Source organism: Scyliorhinus canicula, chromosome 23 (genome assembly GCF_902713615.1).
Source record: "Scyliorhinus canicula chromosome 23, sScyCan1.1, whole genome shotgun sequence".
NCBI classification, from domain to species: Eukaryota; Metazoa; Chordata; class Chondrichthyes; order Carcharhiniformes; family Scyliorhinidae; genus Scyliorhinus; species Scyliorhinus canicula.
The window spans coordinates 4,475,523-4,502,567 of NC_052168.1; the positions used below are offsets into that span (position 1 = coordinate 4,475,523).

A 27,045-nucleotide genomic window follows, 5' to 3' on the forward strand; every position below is an offset into this window, starting at 1 on the left:
TCGAGACCCTCGCTGCCCAACGGTCGGAGTCTGGACAGTGCTGACCCCAACTACCCACCCACCCACAACAAAATAAACCAAATTGGCCAAGTCTTGGGTTTGACCCCTCTCCTTCCCCATTCGCCCGCAGGTTGAGGTCAACCTCCCCTCACTGGCCAATCACAGCCCAGCGCTGCTGGCGACGTCACCCTCCCTCCATTATTTTTTATCAATGGGACGTAGGGGTCACGTGCCGCCGGTTTCGCGCTGCTGATTGGTAGCCTTTACCTGTCAACCAGTGTGACGTCCGGCCAGGGCGGGTCTCCCGGGGGATCCGGCTCTCTGGTTGGCTGCGCGGCGGTGAATGAGGTCACCAGCGCTGTGATTGGCTGGCCGGGCGGATGTGGCGTCAGCTTCCGGTGGTGGGGGAGGTGAGAGGCGCTGAGCGCACCGCCCGCTGAGGAGGGGGAGAGCGCGCTGCTGCCCGGCCTTCGCTTCAATCGCTCGTTCCGGACGCTGCCGCCATGCCGCGGGGAGGTGAGAGGGGCGCCGGAGGGGGACTAACTACCACCGCCGGGGGCGGGGAGGAGAAGGGGCGTTCAAACGGGAGGCCGCGGCCTAGCGATAGGCCCCTTACCGACCGACCGGCCGGCCGAGGGCGGTCATCCCCATAGCGACCCCGGGGGGAGGTTCATCCCCATAGCGACCCCTGGGGGGGGGGGGGTTCATCCCCATAGCGACCCCTGGGGGGGGGGGGTTCATCCCCATAGCGACCCCTGGGGGGGGGGGTTCATCCCCATAGCGACCCCTGGGGGGGGGGGGTTCATCCCCATAGCGACCCCTGGGGGGGGGGGTTCATCCCCATAGCGACCCCTGGGGGGGGGGGGTTCATCCCCATAGCGACCCCTGGGGGGGGGTTCATCCCCATAGTGACCCCTGGGGGGGGGGGGTCATCCCCATAGCGACCCCTGGGGGGGGGTTCATCCCCATAGCGACCCATGGGGGGGGGGGTTCACCCCCATAGCGCCCCCTGGGGGGGGGGGGGGGTTCATCCCCATAGCGACCCCTGGGGGGGAGGGGTTCATCCCCATAGCGACCCCTGGGGGGGGGGGTTCATCCCCATAGCGACCCCTGGGGGGGGGGGTTCATCCCCATAGCGACCCCTGGGGGGGGGGTTCATCCCCATAGCGACCCCTGGGGGGGGGGGGTTCATCCCCATAGCGACCCCTGGGGGGGGGGTTCATCCCCATAGCGACCCCTGGGGGGGGGGGGTTCATCCCCATAGCGACCCCGGGGGGGGGTTCATCCCCATAGCGACCCGGGGGGGGGGGTTCATCCCCATAGCGACCCCGGGGGGGGTTCATCCCCATAGCGACCCCGGGGTGGGGGGGGTTCATCCCCATAGCGACCCCGGGGTGGGGGGGGTTCATCCCCATAGCGACCCCGGGGAGGGGGGGGTTCATCCCCATAGCCACCCCCGGGGGGGGGGGGGTTCATCCCCATAGCCACCCCCGGGGGGGGGGGGGTTCATCCCCATAGCGACCCCGGGGGGGGGTTCATCCCCATAGCGACCCCGGGGGGGGGGTTCATCCCCATAGCGACCCCGGGGGGGGGTTCATCCCCATAGCGACCCCGGGGGGGGGTGTTCATCCCCATAGCGACCCCGGGGGGGGTTCATCCCCATAGCGACCCCGGGGGGGGGGGGGGGTTCACCCCCATAGCGACCCCGGGGGGGGGGGGGGGGGTTCATCCCCATAGCGACCCCGGGGGGGGGGGTTCATCCCCATAGCGACCCCTGGGGGGGGGGGGTTCATCCCCATAGCGACCCCTGGGGGGGGGGTTCATCCCCATAGCGACCCCTGGGGGGGGGGGTTCATCCCCATAGCGACCCCGGGGGGGGGTTCATCCCCATAGCGACCCGGGGGGGGGGGTTCAGCCCCATAGCGACCCCGGGGGGGGTTCATCCCCATAGCGACCCCGGGGTGGGGGGGGTTCATCCCCATAGCGACCCCGGGGTGGGGGGGGTTCATCCCCATAGCGACCCCGGGGAGGGGGGGGTTCATCCCCATAGCCACCCCCGGGGAGGGGGGGGTTCATCCCCATAGCCACCCCCGGGGGGGGGGGGTTCATCCCCATAGCGACCCCGGGGGGGGGTTCATCCCCATAGCGACCCCGGGGGGGGGGTTCATCCCCATAGCGACCCCCGGGGGGGGGTTCATCCCCATAGCGACCCCGGGGGGGGGTGTTCATCCCCATAGCGACCCCGGGGGGGGTTCATCCCCATAGCGACCCCGGGGGGGGGGGGGGGTTCATCCCCATAGCGACCCCGGGGGGGGGGGGGGGTTCATCCCCATAGCGACCCCGGGGGGGGGGGTTCATCCCCATAGCGACCCCGGGGGGGGGGGGGGGGGTTCATCCCCATAGTGACCCTGGGGGGGGTGTTCATCCCCATAGCGACCCCGGGGGGGGGGGGGGGGGGTGTTCGTCCCCATAGCGACCCCAGGGGGGTTCAATCCCCATAGCGACCCCGGGGGGGAGGGGGAGGTTTATCCCCATAACGACCCCGGGGGTGGGGACGGTGGGGTTATCCCCATAGCGACCCCAGGGGGGTCATCCCCATAGCGACCCTGGGGGAGTTCATCCCCTGTAGTGATGCTGGGGGGGGGGCTTTATTCCTGTCCTGGGGTGGGGGCTTCGTCCCCATAGCGACCCTGGTGGGAGTGGGCTTCATCCCCATAGTGACCCGGGGGGGGGGGGGGGGGGGGGGGGGGCTTCTTCCCCATAGCAACGCCTGGGAGGGGGGTGGCGGGTTCATCCCCATAGCAACCCAGGAGGGGGGGGTGTGTGGCTTCATCCCCATAGTGACCCAGGGCATTGGGGCCTTCTTCCCCATGGCAACCCCTGGGAGGGGGCTTCATCCCATAGCTACCCTGGGGGGAGCTTCAGCCCCATTTCGACCCTCGGGTGAATGGGGCCTACTTCCCCATTGCAACCCTGGGGAGGGGGAGGCAGGTCTTCATCCCCACTGTGACCCTTGGGGAAGGGGGGAAGCTTCATCCCGAAAGCAACCCGGGGGGTGGGCAGTGTTCATCCCCACCTCACCCCTTGGGTTGGTTGGGAGGAGGTGTTCTTACCCCACAGTCACACCGGGGTTGATGGTGGGCGGTTTTGTTGGCACGGAATGCTGGAAAACATAGTAACTGTGCTGGGTGAGGGCTACCTGGTTGTCTTTTGTGAGTTTGAATGTTTTTCACCCGCGGACTGTGTCCCTCAAAGTGGAGGCAATACGAAAGGGGGGAGGGCAGGCTGTTTTATCACAAATTTAAAAACAATTCCTCTGGAAATAACTAGTCGGAAATCTTACACTTTAATTTAAAAGGGTTAAACCTTTTCGGCGGGGGGGGGTTTTGGAGTTAAAAAATTGTTGGCCAGTTTCTTCCTTTTACCCTCTGCACTGTTTCAGAAGTGCAGTCACGTGGTTACCATCACTGCCACCCTGCCTGTTATCTGGTACATGAGCTTCCATTCCTACTCCCCCCATCCCCCAAAACAAACTTAGTGGAAATGTGCCTGAATGTTTAAGGAGTGTGTCTCCGCTTTCTGCATTGAGGGTTCCGGGGTTCCTTATCACTTCGAGACCTCCCTGTAGGATTTAAAATGAGACACTCGAGGCAATGGTATGGGTGAGTCAGCAGTTGGAACGGTGGCATTGAGATGGAGGCTGTACTCGATGTAACTGGTCTGCCCTCGTGTTTATGAACTACCAGTCTCATCTTCCAGTGCAACATTTCACTTTGACTCATCCTGTGGCCAGCCTTCTTCCAAACTGTTATCACATTGCATGTTCTCCCCGTGTCTGCGTGAGTTATTAATGGACAGAGTAAATGACAGTAAATGAATCATTTATTCAATGTTTTTTTCAGATTTGGATCCTGAAATGGCAGTTGTTAAATGAACAAATGATGCTTCGTTTATTATCTGTGAATTCCTCTTTGTTGTATTGAGGATGTAGTCCATTTCTTTTAGCACCCATTACAACTGCAAATTTTAATGCAGATTTGAGCTTTCATAGCTGGTATTCCACAGTGTGATTTGGGGGCCTTGAGAACTAATTTTAATTGAGGCCTGATCAGAACTCAGTGTTTTCTGCACCTAATTTAACCTGTGCTGTCAAACTATGAATCTGTACTTAATGTGGAAAGCTTGCCTGCTAGAGTGCTGTCTCCTGTTGGAGTTAATGTAACCATGTCTGAAACATTACTGAAGTTCACAATGATTATAATCATATTGCTTCATTTCTGATGCAGTGAAACAGCTGTTTCTGTCAAAGCCTTTTGAAATGAAAAATGAAATGAAAATCGCTTATTGTCACGAGTAGGCTTGGCCTACTTGGTCTGCTTTAAAAGCCAGTGATTTAGCTCAGTGAGCTAAACCAGCCCCTTAGGATGTCACCAAGAGAAACTTTGATTATTATGCTTGAGCATCACCCCCAGGCTCTTCCTTAACAGGTCCACATCCCCATTCAGTTTCATAATCTCCTGGGGGAGGCAGAGAAACCCAGAAGAGGATCTAGGAAATTCGGAATGCTCCTCTTCAACCCTCTCAAATGCTTGAGACCTCCAGGAGATTATATTGTCCATGCTATTCAGCTTCCATTCTGTGTAATCTCAGGCCAGCCAGGAACTGGCCCAGCTCTCCCTCGGAGCTGGGAAGACAGTGTCTGCATTCCCTGCAGCCTTTCCTATTGATGCTTGAATCAGCGTCAGCTTGGTTGCTGGCTCTCTGGCCTCTTGAGTTTGAAGGTGATGGCCTCAAGGACTACAGCTTGTGATATATGTTGATGCTCCCATGTAGCACCTGTCAGATGAGATGTTAAATTGAAGCCCCACATGTTCCTTTCAGGTAAATCTTAAGGATCACACGGCATTATCAGAAAACCAGGAACAATCTCCTCGTGCTCTGGCCGACCTGTTTGCCTGACCAACACCAGTGAAAAAACTCCATTAATCTTATTTGTTTGTGGAATCTTGATGTGCAGCCAATTGGCTGCCCTGTGATTCATTGGCTTTTTGTTTGTCTTCCAGTTGGTCCGTCTTTAGTTCTGCGCCTACAGCATCAAATAGAGCAGAACCCACTTAATTAAAACTGTTCAGAATGAGCATGTAATGTTCAGCGACATGGTAGCACAATGGGTTGGCACTGTTGCTTCACAGCTCCAGGATCCCAGGTTTGATTCCTGGCTTGGATCACTGCGGAGTCTGCATGTTCTCCCCGTGTCTGCGTGGGTTTCCTCCGCATGCTCCGGTTTCTTCCCACAAGATGTGCTGTTAGGTCATTTGGACATTCTGAATTCTCCCTCTGCGTACCCGAACAGGCGACTAGGGAATTTTCACAGTAACTTCATTGCAGTGTTAATATAAGCCAACATGTGACAATACAGATTATTATTATTAAATCACAAAATGGGATTTCCGTTAAGGGGCAGTAACGAATCACATCTGGGATTGTACATATCCCATTTCTTTTAGATTTGATACAGGATGTGTCAATACAGTATATCAACATCTGAAAAGTCGATTAATATGCCAGCTGCAAAATCTCCTGACTTTATTACGCTACTGAGAATTGATTTTCTTCATTTGGAGACTGATATTTATCAGTTTGCACAGTTTCCCCACCAATCAGTAAAATTCATTTGAGTCCTTCACTGCCTTTTAACTCAATAAACCTGCGTCTTTCTAACTCTGGGCATTTGCAGCACTGTCGGACCTTGGCTTAGGCCCTCTGGCTCTGAGTCAAAGAAGATACTTCCTGCATCGGACATCATCTTTGCACAGACTTCTTTACTTTCTCTTTCAACAGGCAGCCCTCAAACTAGATTTCCTGGGCTCTTCTGGGATTACAGCAGCTTTATGTGCACTGGCCATGGCCCTCTTGTTCTCACACTTCGGTTCCCATTCTTTTCCAGTCGTCCACGAGATATGGGCCGGGATTCTCCGAGCCTGTGCGCCGCAATCGTGCTCGGCGTGGGGGCAGAGAGTGGGGCGTCAGACCAGTGATCGGGTCCGACGCCTTCCCACGATTCTCCGGGGACCGGAGAATCAGCGCCGGTCGGGGGCCATTAAACGAGGCCCCCCCCCCGCGGTGAGTCTGTGCCCACAACTGGCCGAGTTCCCGCCGTGGTTCACTCATGGTTCCACCCGGCGGGAGTGGGTGGAACTCCCTGGTGAACAGCCGGGATGGGGGGGGCTCCAGGGTGGCCAGGCTTGCGATCGGGGGGCCACCGATAGGCCAGTGCGCTCTGCGGGGGGGGGGCGGCATGTGCGGACCCACGGCTGGAAGTGCAGGTCCCCATATCGGCAGCTGGAGCTGCATGGAGCACTCTGGGGCACTGCTGGCCCCCTTAAAATTGGAGAATCCCTCTGGACTTTCTCCAAGAAAGTCCAGAGTAATTCGTGCCCGTTTTCTCACGGGAGTGGGGACATAGCCCCATTATCAGAGAATTCCGCCCATGTTTTCCCTTTTGGAATTTGCAAAGTGGGGATCCTGAAATGGCAAGCTTGTGTGTGACTGGCTTTCCATATCCCCAAATCAAAGCAAAATACTGTGGGTGATGGAAATACTGAAATAATGCCAAAGCACTGGAAATACTCAACAGACCTGACACAATCTGAAATGAAAATCGCTTGTCACAAGTAGGCTTCAAATGAAGTTATTGTGAAAAGCCCCTAATCACCACATTCCGGCGCCTGTTCGGGGAGGCTGGTACGGGTATTGAACCACGCTGCTGGCCTGCCTTGGTCTGCTTTCAAAGCCAGCGATTTAGCCCAGGGTGCTAAACCAGCCCCAGAATCTGGGGAAGGAGAAGCTGCTTTGAGTTGAATATGCCTCTTAACTGCAGTTGTGAAGAAGTCTTATTTGGCTTGAAAAGTTTTTTTTTTTAATTTAGAGTACCCAATTATTTTTTTCCCAATTAAAGGGCAATTTAATGTGGGCTATCCACCTAACCAGCACATCTGGGGGTCAACTGACTTGAAAAGTTAACTTCCCCCATCACAGGTGCTGAGCAATTCCAATACTTGCTGTTTTTATTTCTCAAACCTCTCTTCCTTCGAACCGCTTGGAAAATCCTCATGTGGCGGCACATCCCCACCCCCCCCTGCCCTCCACCACTTTATTTCTGTTGCTCCATCTGGAAATTTGTTTTGCGTTTCTCCCTCCCGGACACGGGTGGTAGATGTTTCAATTGAGTTATTCACCACATTGACCATTGAGCCTGATGAGATTAAGATGAAAGTCTCGGCTTCAAAGTTTCCATTAAAGTGAGATTCCTGTGCGTCGCATACAAGCTTAACTGGGAAATTGGAAACAGTCAAAACTAATTTTTCAAAGTCGGAAGTTCGAGTTGGTGGGGGTTTTGAGACTTGGGTTGTGTGTGTGCAAGCGAATCCCAGTTAAGCGATTGGCAAATAAAACTGATAAAGCTGTACAATGCAGATAACCCACTGTGTGCGAAGAGAGTTGTGGAAGAACCGAACTGAGTGATTATAAAAATTACCATGTGACAGTAATTAAATCCTCGTGGCGCACTGTGTTTCATGCTGTGTTGGAACTGTTGGGATTTATTGTGGATTACGGTTAAATGGTAAGGGTTTGATGTCATGGATGGTTTGCACATTTACCATCAGGCTATGATTGAAAATGAAAAAGAAATGAAAATGAAATGTCACGAGTAGACTTCAATGAACTTACTGTGAAAAGCCCCTAGTCGCCACATTCCGGCGCCTGTTAGGGGAGGGTTACGGGGCTGATTGACGTTCAAGTTGCTATATTCAGGTATGTTGAGGGTTCTTAGTCACTCGGTTTACTGAAACCGTGGGACTGACGCAATAAAGACTGGATATGGGTGTAACGGCAGCAAGTAACGTGCAGAGACAGCAGATTAGAAAGGAAGGAAAGCAGAAGTGCTTTTTTTAAAGCACCAGTTGTTTTCTATATATACACCGTGCAGTTTGACTTGTATACAAAAGATTCGACACCTTTCCGCGTGAGGTTGCGGCCCCAGTGCGTCTTTATCCAAGGCTTTCGGTGCTGGCCACAAGGAGGTTCGTGACACACCCACCCACCTTTCACAGAAGGGGCTGACTTTGCTCCCTGCTTCCACAGTATCTTCCTACCTCTGATTGGAACCGACAGAGATGTAGGTTCCAGCAGCCGGTTATAGCTAAAGCAGAGGGAAGGCCCACCTGATCAACTTGGCTGATGTGTAAGCTTTTAGCAGGAGGTATATGCTCTGTTGTTCCATACAGTGTGATGCAAAGTTTTTGATGCCATTTCTAAAGTTGCTGGATAACTATCCAAAAAGTTGGATTTTAAGGGCTGTGCATTTGACAGCATGACGGTCAACAACAGGGTTTGGTTTTAAATGAAGTGAGTCACAGAAAGAAGTTTAATGGAGCAATCCGCAAGGCCGGAGAGGATTCTCCAGGCGATACGTAAGGGGCAGCATGGTAACATGGTGGTTAGCATTGTGACTTCACAGCACCAAGGTCCCAGGTTCGATTCCCGGCTTGGGTCACTGTCTGTGTGGAGTCTGCACGTTCTCTGCGTGTGTTTCCCTCGGGTGCTCCGGTTTCCTCCCACAGTCCAAAGATGTGCAGGTTAGGTGGATTGGCCGTGCTAAATTGCCCCTTAGTGTCCAAAAAGGTTAGGAGAGGTTATTGGGTTAGGGGGGTACGGTGGAAGTGAGGGCTTAAGTGGGCCAGTGCAGATGCGATGGGCCGAATGGCCTCCTTCTGCACTGTATGTTCTCTGATATTTAAACAAGGATAAAAATTTTAAATCTGAGGCTTTGCGGAGCCAGGAGTTAATATAGTTTGGTAATGGGCGAAAGTGTGGTGATCAATATAAAAATGCTCCAGTTGAATAACAACGTTTTGAGGTTGAAAGTCCACTCTGCCTTAGAATAATTTACTAATTCTAGATTTGAGTCTCTGTTTTAATTTATAAAATAGGATTACTTGCCCATAACAGTTTTAAATCAAAGCCACAGACTGAGATTGCAAGAATATTTATCCTACAGAACAATCTTCTCTTCCCTCCCACCGCCCCAGCCAGTCAGCTTCAGGGGATGGGATCATTTAAGCAGAATCTTTAAAGATTGTTGTCCTTTAACCATCCATGGTGAACAAGTGATCATTTCATGAAGTGGATCATCTTGTGTTTTCTTCAGGATTCCGCTGAGGTAAGGGGAGTGTACAGAGTGCAATATCTATCTTCTCCCTTCGTGAATCCTACTGGGGGGGGGTAATATTTGTTACGGAATCTGTACATGCCCACATCAGTGACATAATCAATTTCTCATGCAGGAAATGATTTGAAGTGGACAATGGCCGCATTAAAGTACCTGTTTTCTTCCTCAGTAGGATGTGAGCTTTCGCTGGTTAGGCCAGCATTTATTGCCCAGGAGAGGGTGGTGGTGAGCTGCTGCCTTAAATTGCGCGCACACACACACACACACACACACACACACACACACACACACACACACACAGTGCTGGGATATAAATTGTGGGCAGGAGACCCGCTGGCGTTTTGGCCTAGTGACAGTGAAGGGACGGTGATCTAGTTCCACGTCCGGGTAGTGAGTGACCTGGAGGGGAACTTGCCGGTGGTGGCGTGGCATTCCCATGCTTCTGTTACCCCCTTGCCCTCTTAGGTGGTAGAGGTCACAGTTTTGGAAGGTGCTATTGAAGGAACCTTGTGAGTTGTTACTCCGTGTTTTTGTTCTTTGGTCAGAGTTTTGAGACTTTTAAACTTGTTGCAAAATATCCAAATAGGACAGCATTGCTGCCTCGAGCAATGCTTTGTATATTAATTCCTGCCATCACAATTGGTTTGTCAAATGTTTGGCAGTGAATTTTTAAGTATTGGGAAAATTATCGAGTGAAGAAAGAACTTTCCTTTCGAGATGTCCCAGCTCTTGACAGCTAGTTAATGAAGCGACTGTTTTTTTAAATATAAATTTAGAGTGCCCAATTATTTTTTTCTAATTAAGGGGCAATTTAGTGTGGCCAATCCACCTCCCCTGCACATCTTTTGGGTTGTGGGGGCGAAACCCACGCAAACACAGGGAGAATGTGCAAATTCCACACGGCCAGTGACCCAGAGCCGGGATTGAACCTGGGACCTCGGCGCCATGATGCAGCAGGGCTAACCCACTGGGCCTCCGTGCTACCTATGAAGTGACTGTTCTAACCTGAGAATTGTGGCAGCCAGTTCACACACAGCCAGGCTCCACAAGCACCTCCGTGATGATGGGCAGGCCATCCAGGTGCTTGTTGAGGGATATGTACTGGCCAAGACACATCGAATGGTGGCCATGGGACCTCTTGCATCTCCCCGAGAGGGAAGGTGAGCCCTCAGTGTAATGTCCCATTTCAAAGACAGCACTTCAGGCAGAGCAGCACTCCCTCGGTCCTGGCACTGGAAATGTTGCCCTGAATCTTGTGCTCAGGCTTCCAGGATGGGGGCTTAGCTTCTGACTCCTAGGCGAGCATGAGACAGAGATTGTTATAAGAAGAAATGAGGGCAGGGACTGGCTCACCATTTATCTCTGCTTTAAACTGATACCATACCGTTAGTATATTGAGGGAGGGAAGCTCACTGAAGATTCTGAAGTTAGTTCACCCCCACATAGACTGAAAAATCTACAGTTCATTCTTGGGCCTTGCTTTTAAGTGTTTTCAAGGGAGAGGATGCGTACCCTGCCCTGTTTACATTTTGAACTCTCTAGAGGCAGCCATACCTGTAACCAGGTACCTGCATTGGTGTCTCTGGAACAGGATGATTAAACCCAAAGTAATTTCTATAAATATATTTCGAACTTTGATTTCTGTACGGTTTGTAACAATTATCATTTAAAAATAACATTTAAAATTGCCTTGCAATTATGGAAAAGTCTGTTTCCACAGCTACGAGACGAGGAAATCTGTTTTATTTGCGTGTAACTGAATATTGAGCGATTCTCACACTTGGAAATTGCTCCCATCCAGTCCCGAACACACTGAACCTATGCAGCTTGCAAACCTTGGCTGCACAATGTCCCCCAGGCTTGTTTGCAGCTTCTAATGGGAACATCCTTTCTTTAATTCCTTCAGGTAAACGAGGCCACAAGGGGAGGGCGAAGCAGTTTACAAACCCAGATGAGATTGATGCTCAGATGAAAGCAGAGAAAGAAAAGGCAAGTTTCTGGCAGCTGTAACCAAATCAGTAAACCAGGCAGCGACTCCTGCACACTGGATACTTTGCACGTCAGCAACATTGAGTCATTGATACGTTTATACAGCATCGTTAATTTAGTAAAGCATCCCCAACACAGGAGCATTATCAAATAATTTGACACCCAAAACTCCTGTAATATTAGATCAGCGACTGGGTGGCGCAGTGGTTAGCACTGCTGCCTCACGGCGCCAAGATCCCAGGTTTGATCCCGGCCCCGGGTCACTGCCCGTGTGGAGTTTGCACATTCTCCCTGTGTCTGCGTGGGTCTCGCCCCACAACACACAGATGTGCAGGGTAGGTGGATTGGCCATGCTAAATTGCCCCTTAATTGGAAAGAAATGAATTGGGTACTGTAAATTTTAGAAAAGATCAGTGACTGGCCGGTAAATATTAAGGAACTGCTTAAAGGAGGCAAGGATGGTGAAGAGGTTTCTCCAGGTTCACGAGCTTTTGGAAAGCTACCTGCTGCTCCAGGCCTTTTGTAATGGAACCTGAATCATTCCTGCTGTTGAGACTCCCTGTCCTTTTACACTGAAGTTTGAGTTTAAATTGAGCTGGGGGGAGTAAAAGAGACTGGGCTATGGAGGCGCATTGTCCTTTTGCTTCCTGAAGCCTGATCTATAAACCAGTCCAGATTATTAGGATGTAAAGTCCTCTCCATCTGACTGCTGTGACGTAAACTCGGGGCAGTCTTGGTGCAGTGAGCATGAATTCAACTGGCACTTTTCAGTTTTTTTCCCCCCCCAGTCGGAACACTCAGTCATCTAAGTCAGTACAAAAGAGAGTGTGAGAACCTCCTCCTACCTTCCCGTGTTGCTCTCCAGTTAAACCTCCTACCTTCTCGTGCAGCTCTCCGGTTCTCTCCTGAACCGGTCAGCTCTCTCCTCTCCGCTCTCGAATAAATCAACTAAATTCCTACCCTTGCTAAAACAATGACTTACAATTCACTCTGGTTTGAAAAAATACCCAGCAGGCCTTACTCGCCACTCAGCTGCACTCTTTGTAAACTCCCAACTCCCCTCACGCTCTTTTGAGGGCAGGTAGGAAATGAAAGGAGCACCTCGCTCCCTCGCCAAACTCCCTCAGTCGCAAAACTCCCACCTCAGCACTCTAATGCAGCCCGAGGTCAGCACTCCAGTGCAAACCTTTGGACAGTATTCAGCCCAGTTCTTTGTGCGTGATGCAAAACTGGTCATGACCAACATCTGAACTCTGATGGGGAATGTTAAATTGGTCCACTAGCGTGTTCGTGTTGGTTTACAATTAACATGTAACACACAATAGAACAAGTGGAGATATTTGCACTCTCCTGTCTGATGTCCCTCGCCTCCCACTCTCTCTCTCTCTCTCTCTCCCTCTCTCTCTGGAATATAGAATTTACTGATTAAATCCATCCGTTGCTGTCCAAGCTAATGCAAATTGTTTTTAAACCTATAGGCAAAAGACCTGCCAGAAAACGCAAGTGACCCTGATTCTGACAGCAGTGAAGATGACTCTGAGGTGAGTGCCCTGACAGGGATAAATGCTGCTTTTTTGCTCTTTCTGCCCAGGTTCTGCTGTCCCCCTGCAGTCTTTTTTCATTCATTTACATGATGTGGGCATCACTGGCTAGGCCAGCATTGGCTAGGCCACCCCTAATCGACCTTGAGAAGGTGGTGGTAAGTTGCCTTCTTGAACCGCTGCAGTCCATGTGGTGTAGGTACAGCCACAGTGCTGTTAGGGAGGGAGTTCCAGGATTGTGACCCAGTGACTATAAAGGAATAGCCAATATATTTCCAAGTCAGTATGGTGAGTGACTTGGACTGGATTGGATTTGTTTATTGTCACGTGTACCGACATACAGTGGAAAGTATTTTTCTGCAAACAGATCATTAAGTACATGAAGAGAAAATAAAAGAAAATACATAATGGGGCAATACAATGGAACTACATAACACCAGCATTTGTGAAGCATACAGGGGTGTAGCGTTAATGAGGTCAGTCCATAGGAGGGTCATTTAGGAGTCTGGTAACAGCGAGGAAGAAGCTGTTTTTGAGTCTGTGCGTGTTCTCACTTTTGTATCCCCTGCCCGATGGAAGAAGTTGGCAGAGTGAGTAAGCCGGGTGGGAGGGGTCTTTGATTATGCTGCCCGCTTTCCCCAGGCAGCGGGAGGTGTAGATGGAGTCAGTGGATGGGAGGCAAGTTTGTGTGATGGACTGGGCGGTGTTCACGACTCTCTGAAGTTTCTTGCGGTCTTGGGCCGAGCAGTTGCCATACCAGGCTGTGATGCAGCCCAATAGGATGCTTTTTGTGGTGCATCTGTAAAAGTTGGTAAGGGTTAATATGGACATGACAAATTTCCTTAGTTCCCTGAGGAAGTATAGGCGCTGTTGTGCTTTCTTGGTAGTAGCGTCGACGTGGGTGGACCAGGACAGATTTTTGGAGATGTGCATCCCTAGGAATTTGAAGCTGTCAACCATCTCCACCTCGGTCCCGTTGATGCTGACAGGGGTGTGTACAGTACTTTGCTTCCTGATAAAAGCAAATTACTGCGGATACTGCAGTCTGAAACAAAATTGAAAATGCTGGAAAATCTCAGCAAGTCTGGCAGCATCTGTAGGGAGAGAAAAGAGCGAACGTTTCGAGTCGGATGACTCTTTGTCAAAGCTAACAGATCGAGAAAGTAGGGAATATTTATACTGTGGAGTGAGAATGAAAGACGAGTCATAGCCACAGAAACCCAGGGAAAATGGGTGCTAATGGCCACAGAAACCAAGGGGAAAGAGTGTTAATGGCAGTCCCCAGAGAGAACAAAAGATGTGAAAGGTCAAACAGCAGAGAAACTAACATCAGAGGATGTGGGGAGAGGGGAAGGGGGAAGCAAAGAGGAGAGAGGTGAAGGAAAGGTGGATAGGGGGGGGGGAGAATTAAATATATATTAAGAAAGAAAGAACTGGTAAAAGACAGTTGAAATGAAATGGGATGAAAACAAATGGGTTGAGGTGGGGTAGAGCTGATCATCTGAAGTTGTTGAATTCGATGTTCAGGCCGGAAGGCTGTAGCGAGCCTAACCGGAAGATGAGATGTTATTCCTCCAGTTTGCGTTGAGCTTCAATGGAACATTGCAGCAAGCCAAGAACAGGCATGTGGGCATGGGAGCAGGGTCTTTTGTTAAAATGGCAAGCGACAGGAAGGTCAGGATCCTGAATGCGCACAGACCGAAGATGTTCAGCAAAACGATCACCCAGTCTGCGTTTGGGCTCTCCGATTATAGAGGAGACCACATTGGGAGCAGCGGATACAGTAGACCAAATTGGAAGAGATGCAGGGCCCACAACTGTCGGTGGGAAATCACGGTTGAGGAAGAAGGAACACATTTTCGAAGCACCATTTTGGAAAGTGGCATCATCGGAACAAATGCGATTGAAGCCAAGGAGTTGAGAGAAAGGGATGGAGTTCTTACAGGGTGTAGGATGTGAAGAGCTGTAGTCCAGATAGCTGTGGGAGTCAGTGGGCTTGTAGTGGATATTAGTGGATAGTCTATTGCTGGAAATGGAGACAGAAAGATCAAGGAAGGGAATGGAAGTGTCTGAGATGGACCAGGTGAAAGTGATGGAGGGGTGGAAACTTGATGAATTTTTCCAGGTCCGGGCGAGAGCATGACGCGGCACCAAAGTTATCATCAATGTATCGGTAAAGGAGTTGGGCTGATTGAGTTGTTGAAGCTTGTGTTCCTTGACATCTTGCTAAGGCGTTGAATGACGCGAAGGATGAAATGAAACTGGGGACAGGGACAGCTTTGAAAGAAAGATGGTGCTGCTGGAGAGAGATGACGACTGTCTTCATGTGACAGCGCATGGCACTGAGTGCGGCTTTCAGGATGCGGCGAGAGCAGCAGTTGGAGGAATGTTGTATATCCTGGAGGTACCTGTAATCCTGGAGGTTACATGCTTCCTGAAGTCCATAACCAGCTCTTTAGTTTTGCTGGCATTGAAGGATAGTTTGTTGTCGCTGCACCACTCCCTCCTGTATTCTGGCTCGTCATTATTTGGGATCCGGCTCACGAGGGGAACCTCCAGTGGCGGTGTTGCCAGGCATTTGCTGCCCTTGCTCTTCCAGAAGGTAGTGGCCGTTGGGTTTGTTGAAGGAGCCTTCGTGAGTTGTTGCAGTGCACTTTGTAGATGGCGCACACGGCTCGTGGTATACCACGTTGGCAAAAGCGGCAATGGTGCCGCTATCAGTGCCCCCAAGCTAGTACTGTATCTTTGCAAGACACCGCTTCCAACCGTTTCCACGCCACCCCCTCTCCCTCCATTACCCATTTCTGAATCATGGATATATTCGCTGCCCAGTAATAGCTGCAAACTTTCAGCAGTGAGATCAGAGCCTGCAACATCGTCGGGGGAAGGGTTCCCTTTCCCTTGGCCACATTGAAAGTCCTTGACAACAGCGGACCCAGCAGCTCCGAGAATTTCCCATAAAACTCTACGGGATACCCATCCGGTCCTGGGGCCTCACCTGCCTGCATACCACTTTACCACTTCCTCCAACTCAATCGGGGCCCCCAATCCCTCTACTCACCCCTCCTCCACCTGTGGAAACCTCTCACCTCCCCCAGCCCCAACTCCACCCAGTGCGGGGCATGGTCCGAGATCGCAATGGCCGAATACTCCAACCCTCCACTCTCGGGATTAGCACCCTACTTACCACGAAAAAGTCAATCCGCGAGTACGCCTTGTGCACGTGGAAGAAGAAGGAAAACTCCTTCATCCTTGGCCTAGCGAATCTCCACGGATCCACTTCCCTCATCTGGTCCGGAATCCTACTCAACATCCGCTTCAAGAATATATCTACCCCCTTTATCCGCCACAATACCCCCCCCCCCCCCCCCCCCCCCCCCCACACCGTACACTCAAACCCCCAGCTTCATGTGCCACTCCCACCATTTCACGGGTAAACCGCGCTCCCTATCTGGGCCAACCCCACCTCCTGTGACGCAGCTCTTCTCAACTGCGACCTCGCCCAGAGCCTCGAGGGCCCAGGGCAAAGGGGCCACAAAAACACGGGGGAAACCCCAACATAACATCCCCCCCCCCCCCCCCCCCCCAAACCAACAACCCCCACACACTGCAGTCCATTAACTCGAGTACAGCTTCTCATTCTTGATGAAAGTCCACGCCCCGTCGAAATCGTGGTGCCGGTCCTGATATGTAACCCACAGCCTCGCCGTTGTAACAGTCCGAACTTCACCCCCTTTCCGCAGAGGACCGCCTTGGCCCGGTTGAATCCCGCCGCTTCTTGGCCAGCTCTGCACTCCAGTCCTGATAAATATGGATCTCGGTGTTCTCCCACCTGCTGCTTCACTCCTTCGCCCATCGCAGGACACACTCCTTGTCGGTGAAGCGGTGGAACCTTACCACCATAGCTATCGGCGGCTCGTTCGCCTTCGGCCTCCTTGCCAGGACACTCTGCGTCCCATCCAGCTCCAGGGGCCGCGGGAAAGCCCCCGCACCCATCAGTGTTCCCAGCATCGTGGGCACATACGCACCAGCATCCGACCCCTCCACGCCTTCAGGGAGACCCAGAATCCACAGGATCTGCCTCCTTGACCTATTCTCCAGGTCCTCCAGCCTCTCCTGCCATTTTTTGTGCAGCGCCTCGTGTGCCTCGACTCTAACCGCCAGGCCCAAAATCTCATCCTCGTTACCAGAGGCCTTCTGCTGCACCTCCTTGACCGCCGTCCCCTGCATCTTCTTGGTCTCCACCAGCCTTTCAATCGACGCCTTCATAGGGGCCAACATCTCTGCCTTTAACTCATCGAAGCAGCTTCTGAGAAACTCCTGCTGCTCCCGTGACCACTGGACCACGCTGCCTGATCCCCGCCGGCCGCCATCTTGTTTGTTCGCGCCTGTTCGTCTCTCTTCTCCAAATCCGCTTTTTTGACCGCCCCACTCCTGGTCCACTCCATACATCGCTGGGGGACCCTCACTGTTTCCTTCCCACACTGGGAATCGTCGCCAAAGTCCCGCTGGAGCTCCTTAAAAGGGTCGAAAAGTCCGTTATCGGCGGGTGCTGCCGACCGTGCGACCTACCTAGGCATAGCCACAACCAAAGTCCCGAGGGTGTGGTGTTCGGAGGTGGTCTCTGTCTGTAGAGCTAAAGAGTGTGTACTGGTGTTGCCTGGTTGTGAAGCCCACGTTCCCACTTCTCTCCAGAATTATGGCTCTATCCCTCCGATTTCCCTGGACAGTGAGATCCTTAGTCATCAACTGGGACCCAGCTCCTCTCCCACCCCCACCCAACGGAATGTTTGCCTTTTAAACCAGTAGGTTATTTTAATGGGGCTCTTTTGCTTGCATGGAAACTGGATTCACCCTGCTTCCTCGTGTCATTCCCCCCCCCCCCCCCCCCCCCCCCCAGTGAACAAGGCACAAGGCTGAAGAGTGATTCTTGTTCATATAGCAGGCTTGCCGCTGAAGATTCGGGAGGCAGATTCAGCAAATCTGCCACAACCCAGTGATGAACAAATGAAACCTGTACATGCCTGTGATTTGAGACTGGGAAGATTGAAATTTTGTTCTATTCTAGACCGTGGTTGCATTCGTACATAGAATTTGCAGCACAAGATCAGGTCATTTGAGTCTTCTTCCACACAAGTCCCCTCCCATTCCTCCTCTTACCCCCTCCCATTCCTCCTCTTACCCCCTCCCATTCTTCCTCTTGCCCTATCAGCAGATCCCTCTATTCCTTTCTCCCTCATGTTAACCTGCGTTCGGGCAGCACGGTGGCGCAGAGGGTTAGCCCTGTTGTCTCACGGCGCCGAGGTCCCAGGTTCGATCCTGGCTCTGGGTCACTGTCCGTGTGGAGTTTGCACATTCTCCCCGTGTTTGCGTGGGTTTCATCCCCACAACCCAAAGATGTGCAGGGTAGGTGGATCAAACACACTAAATTGCCCCTTAATTGGAAAAATAAATGAATTGGTACTCTAAATTTTTTTTTTTAAACGTTAACCTGCTTTCTCCTTAAATACTTTGATGTGGTTCACCTCAACCACTCCACATGGCTGTGAGTTACACGTTCTACCCTATCTAGGGAATAATTTTGTGTTTTTGGAAGAGTAACGAGCTGTATTCCTGTGCTCGAGGTGTAGGGGGCTTCTCACACCAGTCTTTGCCGTAGGCAGAATCAGTAAACCTGTTAATCTTTGAATGGTCACCATTGGGCATCAGGGGGGCCGAAGGAGTTGAAATAACCAATTGTTGCGATATCGCCAGAGGAATTCAGCAAAGGGCAGATTAATGTTTCGGGTGCAGACAGTATAATTGAACTGTGTGGGTATTTGTAAATTTTGTTTCCTCCTCACCCGCCCGCCCAGTGAAGAAATAATTCTTGGGTTGTTTGAAATTGATTTGATGAAGGAATTATGGTGAGATCTGAATCTTTTCCTTTTTCTCCCGATTCCAGCCCAAGAAGAAAGGAGTGGAGGGTTTAATAGAAATCGAGAACCCAAATCGAATAGTTCAGAAAAACAAGAAGGTGACCGCCTTGGACCTCAATCCCCCTAACCGTGAGCTCAGCAGGCGGGAAAGGTAAGAAAAAGATTCAGCCTGTGTCACATTTGAAACGGGTAATATTCTCTCTCTGGGCCAATTGACAGTGTAACGTGTCCTCCATTAGCACGTGCATCACGTCCACCACAAAATCCGTGCTCCATCCCTCTCCCAGCCCACGATCTTGAGATGAACCAACATTCAATGCCTTTGTTCAGTCGGATTACTTGCTGGGTTTGTCTCTGATCTGAAAGCATTGGGCCACCTCCGCCCTCCAATTTAGCCCACCTGACACTGAAGCAGCCCTCCTGGAAGTGAGATGCCCTCCTTCCCGGCCAGCTTCTTATCTTCTACTTTCCCTCCACTTCAGCCCCCCACAGATCCGCTCGTATCCTATCGCACGCCCAGTCTCGATCGCCGCATTTTTTCGGATTACCTCCCATCCCCGACATTTAAAGTGGGCAAACGGTAGCACAGTGGTTAGCACAGTTGCTTCACAGCTCCAGGGTCCCAGGTTCGATTCTCGGCTTGCCTGTGTGGAGTCTTTTTTAAAAATAAATTTAGAGTACCCAATTCATTTTTTCCAATTAAGGGGCAATTTAGCGCGGCCAATCCACCTACCCTGCACATCTTTGGGTTGTGGGGGTGAAACCCACGCAGACACGGGGAGAATGTGCAAACTCCACACGGACAGTGACCATGGGCCGGGATTCGAACCCGGGTCCTCAGCATCGTAGGCAACAATGTGCCACAAGCCGCCCCCATCTGTGGAGTCTGCACGTTCTCCCCGTGTGTGTGTGGGTTTCCTCCGGGTGCACCGGTTTCCTCCCACAGTCCAAAGTTGTGCAGGTTAGGTGGATTGGCCATGCTAAATTACCCTTAGTGTCCAAAAAAAGTTAGATGGGGTTACACCGACCAGGTGGAGGTGTGGGGATAGGGTGGAGGCTTGGGTAGGGTGCTCTTTCCAAGGGCCGGTACAGACTCAATGGGCTGAATGGCCGCCTCCTGCACTGTAAATTCTATGAGATCTCGCTGTATATTCGTTCATGTCCCTCCATATAGATTAGGATAGGCTCTTCTCCAAAAGGAAGTCACAAGAAAAGGTCCTCACTTCAGGCTTGCTGTTGTGTTTCTCTAGTGTTTGTTTAATGAATTTACAAACCCGTTTATTTACAGTCACGTAATAAAAATGTAACTTCAGCCATGAGGTCAAAAAATTATGCAAGAGTAATATGAATTTTGTTCAATTTCTTCCTTCCTTTCCCTTCCTCCTCCCCACCTTCTATCTAATCATATGCCAGGGAAGAGTTAGAGAAACAGCAAGCACGGGAGAGGTATATGAAACTCCACCTTGAAGGGAAGACTGAACAGGCGCGAGCTGACTTGGCACGGCTCGCCATCATTCGGAAGCAGAGGGAAGACGCAGCCAAGAAGCGGGAGGTTGAGAAGAAAGGTGAGTGAAAGGATTGACGTAACCAGCGAAAGCCGATGCCTGTTGAGTGCCAGACTGGGGCAGGGGAGGGGAAGGGGGCCTTGGTGTCTACACCTGACTTAGTAACAGAATTAACATTGGGGAAGGGGTACAAGTCCCCTTCGTCTGGCTGTAAGTTCCCCCTGTGAAGGAGCTTCAATCTAAGATGGATCCTGGTAAAACCTTCCCTCAGTAGCACAGTGGGTAGCACTGTTACTTCACAGGGCCAGGGTCCAAGGTTCACTTCCCGGTTTGGACTGTGTGTGTGGAGTCTGCACGTTCTCCCCGTGTCTGGGTGGGTTTCCTCCGGGCGCTCCGGTTTCCTCCCACAAGTCCCGAAGGACGTGCTTGTTCGGTGAATTGGACATTCTGAATTCTCCCTCTGTGTACCCGAACGGGTGCCGGAGTGTGGCGACTAGGGGCTTTTCACAGTCACTTCATTACAGTGTTAATGTAAGCCTACTTGTGGCAGTAATAAAGATTATTATTAAAAGGAGCAGTGCTGCAAATAGCTTCTTTGCCAAAGTGAATGACATTGGGTTGGGGAGTGGAATTGAAGCGCCTCATCCATGGCAAGCTTTGGCGATTGTAACCCAAAGACTTTTCCTGCTCCAGGTCGGCATTGCCACTGACTCTGTATTCACCACTTTGAGCTCAAAAGGTGAAGCACCACCATTGTACCTCTATTCAAATCTGAGTGGTCTGAAGAGCTGTATAACACGAGGGTGAAATACTGATGGTTGTGATTCTGTCACAGTTGGGGGTAATGTGGGGTAATAAATTAAGATGGTCACTGGAACTGGAAATCCTGAGACTGTTACATTTGGGGGGGGGGGGGGTGAAAAATATTGATTCCAATACATTAAAAGCCGAGAGTCAACGTACATCTCAGATGACATAAAATTATTGGCAGGGGCTGTAATTCCATGTGACAGCTGTGCTGGCCGGTTAAACGACCACCGACGGGGCAAAACAAGGGGGAATGATCAAGATGCCAGACTTGAGGGCAGCACGGCACAGTGGTTAGCACTGCTGCCTCACGACGCCGAGGTCTCCGGTTCGATTTTGGGTCACTGTCCGTGTGGAGTTTGCACATTCTCCCCGTGTTTGCGCGAGTTTCACCCCCACGACCCAAAGATGTGCAGGGTAGGTGGATTGGCCACGCTAAATTGCCCCTTAACTGGAAAAAAATGAATTGGGTACTCTTAAATTTTTATTTTTTTAAGTCGCCACACTTGGGGAGGCCATGATCGTTTTAGAGGATTGTCGGAGGAGGTTACACGAGGCAGGCGCAGGACCACGGAGGGATTTGAAACCAAAGATGAAAATGTTCAATTAGGGATGTTAGCTGGATTGGGAGCCAGTGTAGATCAGAGTGTCCAGGGGATGATGGGGAGGTGCTGTGGTCTTGGGTCAGCACGCCCCCCCTCCCCAATATGTAACTGGGCACAGCCTTTCTAGATCTGCCTCTGACTAAGGCATGGGAGGGGTGGGGTACAGTGCGCGTGGGCATAGAAGCTGCTGCACGGCGATTGAAACCCTGAGACTGTGAGCAGCGAGAAGAGAGAAACTTTCAACGGTGGCATAAAATGGAGAATTTGAAAATTAGAGTGGCAATGGTGCGGGTAAAGTGATTGGCGTGCAAAAGGATAACGGTTTTTTTTCTCCCCGCCGTTTTTCTTTTTCAGGAAAAGAAGCAAAGGCGTAGTGCCGAATGAGCCTGGCAGCTTCATCTGGGCACTTGGAAGGGACAGGCCGGGGCAGTCAGACTGTCTGCTCCCCACACACAGCTCATCGCAAACAAAAAAAGAAAAAAAAAAACCCACAAAACAAAACCCACCCATGACGCCACTCGCCGCAACTGGGTCTGGCCAGCGGGGGGGGGGAGGGGCCGGGACTGAGCAGTGTTTGGATTTTTACCCTTCCAATTAGGCATGAATAAACGGGTGTTTGCTTTAAAAATCCAGCTGCGTGCTTTTAGAAGCACCATTGATATTGTGGCTGAAAGACTTGCAATTGTTTAAAAGGAAGTGCCATATGATCTGTCAGCGCTGAAGCAATTAGGAGTTCAAATAAGTAGCGAGAGTTTGGGTACCCCCTTCACTGGCCAGGTCCCACCAGCTACAGACCTGCTTGTTCAAAGCTCCTCGAGTTCACCACCCTTCCATCTCATTGTTGGCTTTCATAAATTTATTAATAGTAGCAAGATGGTAAACTGGATCATATATTTTTTTGAAGGTGGGGGGGGAGCTGCAGGTTGGAATTGCTCCCGCAGGAAAGTATGTACTCCTGCCAGACATCTGGGGCTGATTACATGTCAGTCTTGTCGACAGAGGTTCCGCAAGCATATCATTCTAAGGTGGTGGGGGGGGGGGGGGGGGGGAGGAACTAAACGATTGGCTTCTACTTCCAAGCATTTTCTGGTTAAGTAATTGGGCTACAGGGTGTTCCGAGGGTGTGGTTTTGTCTTTTTCCCGGGTGATTTACTGGCACTGCCCATTTAAGTCTGCGTTCTCTTGTCAATTTATTTTTGAATTTGAACCCCTATTTTCAGCTTTATTCCCATTCGCCAAGTCTGTCTCTTTTTTTTTCTTCACTTTTTACTGCCAGACTGTTGGTGTGTCCAAGCTTCATTGGTTGCTGGTGCTATGAGCTAATTAACATAAGGAACCGCCTCTGTTGTGGGAAAGGTCAGAGGGCGTTGTTACGCTGACATTGTTGCAAATGGACAGTTACTTTTATTTCCCCCCCCCCCCCCCCCCCCCCCCCCCCCCCTTGCGCATGTTGCGAGGTATATCCAGTTTCCACGCCTCACGCCAATTCCTTTAGGTTGTTTTTTTTTTGTGCCTGTTTGTGGGAGAGTTGGCTGGTTAATTTCTCCTCAACTCTCCGTGTAGGTTCCAAAGGAGATCAGAGGGGCTGGAAAACTGAAATATAAACAACTCTCCGATCTGAACTTCCCAGATTCAATTTCTGCCCTGTGGTTATTTTTGGTCAATGTCGGACCTCGGTTGCTGGAGTGCTCTAGGTAGACCTGGGGGTGAGGGGGCACGGTAAAGAGAGAAGGGGTGGCAATGTTACTTTTTAAGTTCCCCTTGTGCCTCGGGATCCTCCTGGATCACTCTCTGGTGACTGCCTCTGGGAAGTGCAATGCATGCAATGGTTGGGGTGGAACTGTTGGTCTGTAGTGCCCCTGGAGGTCACATAACCTTGCATCGCCTGTCGCCCTGGCCTGAGTGTGTGAGGTACCATTGGTGTGTGCAGAAGCCTCAGCAAGGTGACCGGGGTTTGAGGGGGCTGGTACAGGGCTTGTCGGGAAGAATTACGACTCCATTCTCCCCAGTCAGTGCCCATGTTGAAAAGGGCTGATGGTTGAAGTTTTATCCTTTCTCCTTCGGGCAGAATCAACCTCTGTGTTTCTAGTATCTTCGGTTTTACATTTTCGATATTAATTTTCGCGGCGCATCAATAAAATTCTAATTTTGCAATAGCTTCTCTCTACATGAAGCCTGTAAACTCGGGCCAAAGCGTAGAGGTACCTAGTGAGCTGTGGTTACAAGAAAAGGTGTCCCTCTACCAGAACTCTGTTTTTAAATGTCCAGGCATTGATGTCCATTTTAGATTGAGTCTCTCCTGAGGCATATGTTTGAAAAGAAAAGCAGCCCTCGCGAAATTCGGTACATCTCAGCTGGGCCCAACACCGTCTCTCCCCTGGTCTCAATGGGTCCCTGTTCCTCTTAAAACACTGAAGGTGCCACCCACCCGGGCCCCTCTGCAGCAAGTAGGCTGGGAGCACTCGATGGCGAGACAGCCACATTCGTATCTCAACCCGGGGATGCCAGTTTGTCATCCACTTTACCCATGACACATGCCTTTTAAACCCCCATTTACTCTTCATTGAACTGAGCCTTTGCTATTCCCCTTGTCTCTTGGCTCCCGAGCAAGGCGGATTGCAGTGAAGACCGAGTCATCCCAGCTGCTAAAACACAACTAAAAATCCCTACGAAACGTGTGCAGGTGTGCAGATTTACTATTCGCCTTCAGTAGCCTTTGCCTCCAGTTGTATTTCCTGTTATCAGAACGCTGTGTGCGTGTGTCTCAGTAGTTTACCTGGCTGGCCACAGCCTCAAGACTGTTTGCTCCTGAAGCAAATTGTTGATTCGGAAGGATCCTGAACTAAAATTTAACAAGTGACAATCCACCACCATGCAGCCATCCATATACTTTATTCAGATGTGGTGAATGTCCCCTGACATCCCGCCTTCCTTTATGCCTACAATGCTCCTAAGATCATTTTGCAAATTCATTCACAAATCACAGGAGGCCACGGTTGATTTGCACCCAAGCCGCGCTGCAATTAACAATTGAGGCAGCGCCGTAGCAGGTCCTTTCTCCAGCGCACAATTTAATCTCATGCTCTAGACTATCCTTGAAGGCAATGGGAAGTGTTCCCTGTGGAGCAGGAACGATCAACGGCATTCTACCAGATTGATGTTTGAGGTTTCAACCGACTGCAGCTCGTGATCTGAAAGATCCCAACATTTAATTTCTCGTGTGGGGGAGGGGGCTGTTCATGATGCAGAGCGACACCAACAGCGCGGGTTCAATTTCAATTCCCATACTAGCTGAGGTTATTCACGAAGGCCCCGTCCGTCTTCTCAAACTTGCCCCTCGCCTGAGGTGGTGGGACTGTGGCTACATTTGTGTAGCCAGCTCTACTTCAATCGGGAGTGTCTCGCCCCCAACCTGCTCGCATCCCTTTGCCGAACCAACTCCATTGTGAAAACGTGTGGGCTGGAGTGTGGCCACCTTCAGCTCATCTTTCGGGGCTATAAGCAGGTATGATTCAAGCTGACATCTTTATTCTTTCCACTGTTTTCTCTACATAATATTAAGAGTCCACTTTGTCAACCACTTCCTCCCTGCAACTAGACGCCCAATCATTCGTCCTCTAGTTCAGTTCCTGGGAGCTGTCACCTGTCTGGAAGATTCCCACCAGAGAATTCTGGGGATGGAGTTAATGAACTGTCAAGGGCTAGAGCCTGCATTGTGGGCTTCTGTTTGATATCCAGACGGAAATCCCTCAGCAATCTAGTGTTGCGACATAATCACAGGGTTAAAGAATGCTTTTTTAAAATTTAAATTGAAATAAAACCTCTGGAAGAAATTGCCTGTCTCGTGTTTTTATTTAAATAAGAGGCATCCTGTAATTCATGGATCTGTCCTTGTCCCCCTCCAGACTTTCCAACTCTCTCTTGGCTGGTGTCCCATTCTCCACCCTCTGCAAATTCTGCTGCTCTCTGACTCGACACCTCCTACTTGCCCCCTGTGCTCACCGACTGGGAGGATGTTTCCACTTGTGGGTAGAGAAGGGAACCAGGGGACACAGTTTACCAGTAAGAGCTCTACCATTTAAAGACCGGAGAATTTGTTTTTTCTCAAAAGAGTCAATGGTGTGTGGAATTCTCGACAAAGCAATGGAGGCTGGGCTTTAGAATTTATTCAAAGCAGAGTTAGATTTTTGATAGACGGGACAGTTGGGTGGGGTGGGGAGGTGGCAAAGTGTTGTCGAGCACAACCTGATGGGTCACCATTTATAAAAATAAATTTAGAGTACCCAATTTATTTTTCCAATTAAGGGGCAATTTAGCGTGGCCATTCCACCTGCCCTGCACATCTTTGGGTTGTGGGGGTGAGACCCACGGAGAGGCTCCAAACTCCAAACGGACAGTGACCCAGAGGGTGGGATCAAACCTGGGACCTCGGTGCCGTGTGAGCCATGATCGTGCTGACTGCTGTAGCTTCACTGCTAAGTTCAACCCTTCCAAGATCTCCCTCACAGTCTGCGAGGGCTACCACCCCTTAAGAAGGGAATATATACAAATGACCCTGAGTATATTCAGGAAGGAAATGGACTTACTAAAGGTGTCATGGGATATGGGGAGTGTTGAGGTAGGAGGTCAGTCATCTTTTTTCATGCTGGAGCAGACTTGGAAGTGCCAAATGCCGTACTATTTTCTATGTGTCCTTCCAAGATACCTTCACCCTCCAATTATGGCCTTTAATGCCACCCTTTCCTTTGTTGCACCATTGGTCTCTGTGTAGTGGCCCTCCAAATATCTCATCTCCAATCCTTTAAAACTTGCCTCTGATCAAGGTTTTTCCCCTTGTATATTAGTCCCAATGTCAAATATTGCCCAACAGCGCCCCTGTGATGTTAACAGTGCCACAAACTTCGTACTGAGAGATTTGTGGCACTATTCTGGAGGTTCTAGGATCCCTTGCCTGGCATGCCTTGATGAGCAGCCCAGACGTTGCGCCGGTTAAAGTTTGTCAAAGCCACATTAACTCATCACAACCCCAACAGGCGTGGTGGAATGTTATAGTTAGGCACAGCCAGAATTCCAGCTCGTGTCCATTATCGTGTAATGCGCCCATGTGGTCAGCAAGGACAAGTATGGGTGTGATCAACTGACCAGATTAATCCACATTGTATAGGCTCAGACACCAGGGGTAAGTCAACTTGTTGAATTTATTAATGTCAAACCAGCAAGTTTACAAGTCTGGGGACCCATCGGGGTCTGCCAATGATTCAGGAGCGTTAGCAGCACAGAATTACTGAAAGTACATTTCTACACCCAGGTGGACCATGGCAGCTGATATGCTCAGGTGAGATAGTCATGTGTTCTGTATAATATAGAGCAGTGGATGGCAATGTTGCACCAGTTACACCCTCATTAGAATGTTGTTTATGTAGAATATCATTGTGTAGTTATAAATCT

General features: G+C 50.8%; 1 protein-coding gene across 2 annotated transcripts; it reads left to right on the forward strand.

Moving 5' to 3' along the window:
- The first annotated feature begins 364 nt into the window (after positions 1–364).
- On the forward strand, positions 365–25,430 carry LOC119956284 (28 kDa heat- and acid-stable phosphoprotein-like). Of its 2 annotated transcripts, none has more exons than XM_038783366.1 (6): positions 365–516; positions 11,139–11,221; positions 12,700–12,762; positions 18,707–18,831; positions 20,094–20,245; positions 21,952–25,430. In XM_038783366.1, the coding sequence occupies exons 1-6, from the start codon at positions 504–506 to the stop codon at positions 21,969–21,971; spliced, it is 456 nt and encodes a 151-aa protein (XP_038639294.1). In that variant the 5' UTR covers positions 365–503; the 3' UTR covers positions 21,972–25,430. The 2 variants fall into 2 exon arrangements, with proteins under 2 accessions (XP_038639294.1, XP_038639295.1); XM_038783367.1 differs by having other exon boundaries at positions 397–513; positions 11,137–11,221.
- The last annotated feature ends 1,615 nt before the right edge of the window (positions 25,431–27,045 follow it).

Bases quoted from the DNA above. Each gene is read 5' to 3' on its own strand.
- LOC119956284 (XM_038783366.1), top strand. The intron at 11,222-12,699 runs GCAAGTTTCTGG...TTAAACCTATAG, and splicing joins TGAAAGCAGAGAAAGAAAAG to GCAAAAGACCTGCCAGAAAA. The intron at 18,832-20,093 runs GTAAGAAAAAGA...ATCATATGCCAG, and splicing joins GAGCTCAGCAGGCGGGAAAG to GGAAGAGTTAGAGAAACAGC.